This window comes from Calidris pugnax, unplaced genomic scaffold (genome assembly GCF_001431845.1).
Source record: "Calidris pugnax isolate Ruff unplaced genomic scaffold, ASM143184v1 scaffold18, whole genome shotgun sequence".
Classification (NCBI taxonomy): Eukaryota; Metazoa; Chordata; class Aves; order Charadriiformes; family Scolopacidae; genus Calidris; species Calidris pugnax.
This window is the reverse complement of record NW_015090812.1, coordinates 10,771,780-10,779,304: the sequence shown is the minus strand read 5'-3', so window position 1 is coordinate 10,779,304 and position 7,525 is coordinate 10,771,780. Positions and strand designations below refer to the sequence as shown.

Here is a 7,525-nt window from a genome sequence, read left to right as displayed (position 1 = left end):
TTGCTGTGGGCCTTGTAATAGTCTTTCCCAGTATTTTGCTTTCTGGGGAATAGTCATAATGGGTTTACAATGAACAAGATGTTTACTGCTTATGTTTATACCCTGCTGACTCACTTTATAAGAGCTCTTTACACATAAGCCTGGAGCTCCAGCACTCAGCCTCCAACTTTTTCTGTGTATTTTAGACTGGAGCTGCCCTGTAGCCTTACCCAAAGGGAAATGAGAGTCCTTATGACCTGGGAGATAGACACCAGTGTCTCACAGCGTGCATAACAAGGTCTTTATTCAACAAGAGGGAGTAAAGAACAAGCAGAAACAAGGAACTGAGTGCTCTGTGCTCATCCTCAGGTTCTGCATCAGGAAAGGGTAGTTGTTCTCCAGCCCAGACCTGAAGATGGGATCAATACCAGAAGCAAAGTCCTCTGCTCTGACCGAACAGAGAAATACTTGTGTCCAGGAGACATGGCCACTAGCAGCTCCATGCAAGCCACCCAGCACTAAATAAAACCCAGAGAAGGGTGTGATAACCCTTATCTCCCCGGATTTGGTGTGTGGATATATGATGGGACATGGAAGTCCTACAAGGAATCCAGGTGTGGTGGCTTCAGCAGGAACAATGTTAGTAACTGTTGATCCCTGGGTCAGGTTCATCTCAGCTCATCTCTGATATGGATGCATAGAGGCAGATTTGATGTTTGTTTTTATGCCACTTGGCATTTTGCCTGGAGAGAGAAAAAAGAAAAAGCAGTGCAAAATCAGCTATACGAGAGGGCATGCAAGACTCGCAGCAACCCTGTCTGGGCTTCTCCTTTTCCACTGCAGTTACCACACTAGGCTTACCTGCTACAGCATCTTCCAGCTTCTGACCTAACACAATCTTTTACAAATTGGCATTTTTCTGTTGAGAAATCTCCTTGACGATTCCTGTGTCTCCCTGCTATCCCTTCAAATTCTATCCTTTTTCCATCTTAAATAAACCTTTCTCATTGTCAGGAGAGTTCTACAAGAGTGTGGGACTTCAGTCTCACAGAAGTTGCTGGCAGCAGCACTCGCAGAAGTACCCAGTCTGATCTCCACTTTCATTTCAGAGAGGTAAACACAAGAACCTGTATGCCCTTCAACATAGAATAATTTATAGTCAGGTCGTATATTTAAATTACTAAGCCTCTCTCAGATCTCTTAATTTCTCTTAACCACATCCGCCTCTTGGGCATTATTACTTTTTGCTGATACCAATCACACATGGGAGTGTTTTCAAAGATGCTGTACTCACAGTGTACAGTGCTAGACAAACTAAAATGATCACAAAAATAAACAAAAAGTGATTAAAGAGCAGCACAGAGAGATGTTCAAAGAACACTCCTTCAGAAAGTGGAACGTGTGTTCAAATTGGAACAGAAAAAAGGACAACTTCTGAAAATTAAAACTGTACTGCAGCAGCACAAGAGAAGAGTTGATGAGCAAATCGCTAAAAGAATAAAAATTATTAAACTTTCTCAAACAGATCCAAAGCGGGTCACTGCCTGCAATGAAGTGGCAGGCAATCTGGTATCACTTCAGTGCTAACTATCAGCAGACAAATGCTATTAGACATTACTCCAAAAGGAAGAGTGAACGGGACTGTATGGTTCACTCACATCTGGAATACTGTAAGCGGTTCTGGTGTTCCCAGTCTTGAAAACAAACAGAAAAGGTGCAGATGCAGAAAGTAACTGAGGAATGATTATTCACCATTTCTCACAACACGGGCAAAAAGGAAACATGCAGTAAAATTATCAGGCAAAAGTTTTAAACATAAAAAGTAAAAATTTTTTAAGCAAAACATGCGATGAAGTTGTGGGACATTGTCATAGGTGTGGTAGAAGTCAAAATTGTAATTCAAAAAGGAACTGCAGAAATTGATGGCTGCTATACCCACTGGTCTCAAACCAAACTCTGGCTTAAAAACCCTAAACAACAACTGCTGTCAGAACATACTTTGTTCTTCTATTCTTTCAGCCTCAGCTATGGGCACTATCAAAACCAGGATAGTGGGACGGACCTTTGGCAAAACCCAGTATAGCTGCTCTTATCAAAAGGGACCTTCCCAGTGACACAGGCTGACAAGTGCTCTTGTTACCAGCACACTCTGCTTGATGTGCAGAAGCGACTGTCTTCCCATCCTGGAGACAGTTTGTGGGTATGCAGCCAGAAGTCACAAGGGCCTTCTTTGTTTCCAAATCACAGTGGAAATGACTTTCTAACTCTTACATAAATGCATAATTAACTTAGGATTAATATTGTTGCTCAAGTTCATTTCTGAACAACAGTCATTATACAGGCAAGAAAATACCAATTAGGATATCCGATATTCAAAATCTCAATTAACATGAACATAAGAATGACAGTACAGGGTTAGGCCTGTAGGTCCCCCAGGCCAAACCCATTCCTGACAGCAGAGGACATTTAAGGAGGAATACCAGCACAGGGCAAGCCCGCAGTGATACCTCTGCAGAATACCCCTCAGCTTCTAACATACTGTGGCTCGGGGACTTGGGAGTCAGAGATGGTATCTCTAGAGTTAGCTGTCGACTGATTTTTCATCCAGAAATTTACCTACTTACTTTTCCATCCCATATAAATTTTATCTACTTGTCGCACGCTTGGCAAGGTGCTCCACAGTGTAATTATTCAGTATTCAGAGAAGTATCTCCCTTTTGTTCTGAATCTACAAGCCGATAGTGCACTTTCATCGATCCTTCTGTATCATGGAGTCAGTGAACAATCATTCCTCACTCACCTGCTACAAACAATTTGTTATGTTACAGGCTTCCATATTTTCTTCTCCCTACCCCAAAGCTATCCCCAGTAGCAGAGAAGAAATCAGAACTGCGTATAATATTGCAGGTGTGGGTGCCCCGCGGATTTATACAATGGCCTAATAATATCCTCTGTTTCTCTGTTCCTTTTCTAATAATTCCTAACATTTGGTTTGCATTTTTGTCCCAACTGAACACCCAATTAAGGTCTTTACAGAACTGCTACGTCGTGTATCTATTTCCCAAATACAAGTAACCAAAACAAGGTGTTTGACATGTAAAGTCAAATTGCTACACCTACGTTTTTCACTTTATATTTAATACAAATGTAATCTACTATTATTAAGTGAAGTCACTTGGTATATGAAATCCTTCTATCACTCTTTGCAGACAGCTTTTGCTTTTTTCTTACCTTAAATAACTCCTCAAACTTTTCAACTTTATTGCCTACCCACAACTAAAATGTGACAGCAAAACCCCCAGCACAGATCCCTGCAAAAAGACACTGTGATCTCCCTGCATATTGATTCCCATGTTCACTAAGTCTGTTACTAAAACAGTACTGCAGTGTGAGTTACAAAGCTGAAGCTGGATGGCTGGGATCCATTTCAACCTCTGAGCCAATTTTCAGCAGGTATTACTACACTGTTACAAACTGACTCATCCTATTACGGCCAGAAAGCAACCTCTTACTCAGTTGTATCTAAAAGGTGACTGGGGATGGATCTCTACATCTGCATTTGTCCTTCTTGCTCCCTGCATTTCAGTTCCTCTCAGATATTGCAACTTATTTACCTGGCTGTCCCGCTTGTGCCATCTGCACTCCTGCCAGCATTGGCTGCTGCTGAGCTGGTGCACCTGACATTGGGACCTGCTGCATGCCTGAAGCACCTGCAATGATGGCCCCAGCTCCTGGTTGACCTGACTGGACAGATCCTCCAGAGCCAGGGGGTCTCCGGTTTGACAGTCCTTTCCCAAAGGCCACAGCTGCTACCAGTGCATTGGTATCCGCAGGGTTGAAAGTCTGCTTGTTCTGGCGCAAACCTGTAGAAAAAGAAGTGATTTTGGAGCATTTTAGCAATCAAGTCTAAAAAGTAGCATAGCTGGTCCTGAATTTACTTTTCTGCTATTTTGGGGTATGTGGTAGAGATCAGCTTCTAACAACGTGCCCTACAAGAGCCTCAGCAGGGTCAAAGAAGCTGCAAAATCCAGGGACAGTGGTGATTCAAGAGCTTCTCCACTGACAGCCGGGCATATGCTGCTCAGGGAAGGAGGACACAGGGATCCAACTCCTCCATGCCTGTGAGAATGTTCCCACTAAAGGCTCTTCCATGCTGAATGCTTTGGTAGGCAACAAGGACTGATGCAGCCATCATCTAGAGGACATCACAGAAAAGTCTGCCAAAAAACATATCATGGACTCAGTCTGAACATAGCTGGGGGATTTTCCGTTCACTGCCACTGCATTTCCACAGCTATTTTTATTAATCAAGGTTGACTGGGATGTTTTCTGGTAAACACTTACCACCTACTCAAAGGGGGATATGGCAAAGGGCTGGAATGCATGCTTTCTGCCATGCGTAGGTCACACAAGTAGGACACATTGCACCCACAGGAGCCCATTTCAAATTAGGTGGCTCCAGGACAGCCAATCTTGCATCTTCTGGAATGATTTCATCTATGCTGCTCATCTGCATTTCCCCTGCTTCAGGCCCTCTGATTTACCTATTTGGCCACTACTCTCTCAAGTCTACTGCTTGGACCCTGCAGCCCACTTCCACCTCAGTGACATACCTCCACTTTCAGATTCACGCTCCTCCTTACTGATTTTCTCCAGCAGGTTTGAGCACATTTTGTTCAGACTTTGGATCTGTTTCTGCAAAATGAAAACCATCAGAAACCACCAGGATACCCCCAACTCAGTACAAGTCAGCAAGGTAAACGAACAAGCTTTCTCTGCCCAGGGTCTGTGTAACCAAACATAAGCATTTTGGCAGCAGAGCCTAGGAAAGCCCAGCACTAATGCATGCAGGAAGGCACTATGGGGATGGGACAGCCTTCGCCTTTTGTCCGACTGGTCTGATGGCACCTCCTGTGAGCAGCCAGCGGGCTGGACACCCTTGGTTTGTGAAACTGTAGAGAAAAACCAAACCTCAGCTAGGGTCAGCTGGAGAAATCTCAGCCAGAAAAGGACACAGCAAAAAAGAAAACTGTCAGATGGAAGAGTGAAGGAAGCGGAGTTAAAGGGCATTTTGTGCCCTAGGACCAAAAGGCAGAAGAATCAAACTCTTCTTCACTCACCTGTGCCACATCAGGGCTAATTCGAGCTGCATCTGTGATCAGCTGCTTCTCCTGCTCCTCCACCTCAGGGTCAGGCTTAGTTCGAAGATGGTCAGGCACGACCTCATGGCTGAACACGGGCACACGTCCCTCTGTCTGCCGCTGCAACAGATGGACAAGCCACACTCAGAGCCTCCTCCTCCAGACCAGCACTCAGACAGCTCAAGATCAGAGCTGGAACAAGCTAGTAGCATGCTGTGGGGACACCATGATCTGAAGAGCATTAGGAGGTTTCAACATTTTGTCTAGGAATTTGCACTGTGCCTGTTTAGTTAGAGCAATCCAGGGGGGTCTGCAGTGCAATCCCACCAGCATGATCTTGATCGGTTCAAACGTTTTTTCACTCAAGCAGAGAATAAACGTTGCCAGCACACACTGGAGGTTCTGTAACACACCCTGTGTTGGTCAGATGACAAACAGTGCAAATCTGGATGCAGATGTCTGACAGAAGCAGCACAGCTATGGCAGAGAAAACCAGGAGCTTGCAAGGAGACTTCCCAGTTACACAAGACACTCTCTCTTTCAGCCCCAACATCAGGAAAATAACTTATTTATGAACAGGAACACCTCCTGTAGTGTATCCAGTTCAAGTGTTTGTAGGTGAAAGCCCCCCAGCAAAGCAGCTCCCAGGCAGAACTACTCATCAGCTTTTCTTTCCCTACACCCACAACTGAGGAATGCCAAGCATGAGGAATGCCAAGCTGGAGCAGATACAGAAGCATTTTCTGATACTCCAGGGCCAACACTGAGAGGGCAGTTCCTTACCATGATCTCCTCATCGCGGTCTGGAGACAGCACTAGGGGTATGATAACCTGGTTTCGCAATAGCGGGGTCTTCTCATGCTTCAGCACTTTATTCAAGGTGTTCAGCTGCCCTGAGAGCAATGCAAAGCTGTCCAGAACTGAAGGCCTGGGAAAACAAATAAAGAGGACAAAACATGGAAAGGGATGCCATAGATGGCTTTTATCTCTTCCTCACCCAAATGACAGAAAAGTGAGGAAATAACACTACTACTCCTCAAATTCATCTACTCCAGACAGTAAGCAGTAAAACCTAGGGCTGAAGGTGCAGGTGTGGACAAATGCCAGTCCCTGCTGCAAACACCTCAGGGTCATTACAAGCAGTACCACTGGAAGTGGCAGTTGTTTGGGATTTCAGTAACACACACAGAAGCAATTCCTTCCTTATCACTAACTCTCCCAGTGCAATTCTAGAGCAAGGTCTGAGAAAAAATTTACCTTCTAAGCCGTACAGCCAGGAGAGAGCCAAAATTTATAGCTTGGCTATCCACAATAAGCAATAATGAAGGAAAATAACTGATAATCTTGTCAAGGAGGTCCCCTTCAGCTTGCTCTCTCTGGAGGATTCATTGCCTCACCTGCCTTCTGCAACATTAACTATGAATGCTAACTGCCTGTGAAGCTGCTGCAGTGGCAGACAGTGTCTAAGATACTGTATAGTTTATTAAGCTGTAGCTGTAACATCTTTATGCTCCATCAGGAAGAAAATTCCACCTTGCAAGTCTCTCAAACTCTCAAACAAAGTCTGGTAAAACATGCAGAACCAGCAAAACACTAGAGCTCAGTTTATACCAGAGTCAGAAAAAGCCAGAAAGATCAAGAAATGCAGAAAGAACCATTTCTCATTTTATAGTGCATGTGGGTTTCTAAGATCTTTTGTCCAAGAAGCTTCCAGTCACTGCAGATGCAAATCTAGTTCTCATAAAGAGTCTAGATTAAAAGGTGTTAGCATGACTCTATTACTATGTGGCATGAAACCAATGGATTTCAGCTGGTTTTCTGGTGGAGGATGTGTAGTGGTTCCTCCAGCAGAAATGTGAAAAGCAAATTTAAACCTAGTGACAATAGGCTAATGTTTTTTAATTATACTTTGTGGTCCTTTGAGCCAACTCTGGAACAGCTTCAGCAATGACTGACAGTGCCCCCAGCTCTGTGAGACACCTTACCATGTGAGTCGGTCATACTCGTTCTCCAGCTTGTAGATAAAACTGACCAAGGAGTTCTTCAGGTCGGCCACCTGACTGATGAGCGCCTCCAGGGTCAGCTCCAGCTGCTTCTCCTCTCTCTACAAAAAGGCAAGAAAGACAAGGGATGAGGACAAAGTTTAACACCTTCCCAAGGTGTTGTGAATCCACACATATGCATCCATTGTCCAATCTCTTCAACAGAGAACCTCCTTTACAGGGAAAGCAAACAGAGACTTTGGAGATTAAAATCCTATGATTTCACATTGATCCCTTTCCCTTGGGCCAGAACACTTAAGCAAGAGATTTATACCCGAGACAAAACCTTGGCTAGCTGTCCTCTTTAAGATCTAGATGAGCGTAGTGAAGACATTATCACTTACATCTGCTTTTTAACACATC

General features: G+C 44.3%; 1 protein-coding gene across 1 annotated transcript; it reads right to left on the bottom strand.

The window, feature by feature from the left end:
- Positions 1–258: 258 nt before the first annotated feature.
- Positions 259–7,259, bottom strand: MED8 (mediator complex subunit 8). Its single transcript, XM_014938891.1, has 6 exons — positions 7,106–7,259; positions 5,904–6,048; positions 5,100–5,240; positions 4,593–4,674; positions 3,594–3,842; positions 259–722 (listed from the first exon to the last, which is right to left on the bottom strand). Exons 2-6 carry the CDS (start codon positions 5,904–5,906, stop codon positions 658–660), a joined length of 540 nt encoding a protein of 179 aa, XP_014794377.1. The 5' UTR covers positions 5,907–6,048; positions 7,106–7,259; the 3' UTR covers positions 259–657.
- Positions 7,260–7,525: the final 266 nt, after the last annotated feature.

What these genes read in the sequence shown, in the direction of transcription:
- MED8 (XM_014938891.1), bottom strand. An exon ending in TTAGCCCTGATGTGGCACAG is followed by an intron (nt 4,675 to 5,099) that starts GTGAGTGAAGAA and finishes TTCATTTTGCAG; the next exon opens with AAACAGATCCAAAGTCTGAA. An exon ending in GGCACAAGCGGGACAGCCAG is followed by an intron (nt 723 to 3,593) that starts GTAAATAAGTTG and finishes TTCTCTCTCCAG; the next exon opens with GCAAAATGCCAAGTGGCATA.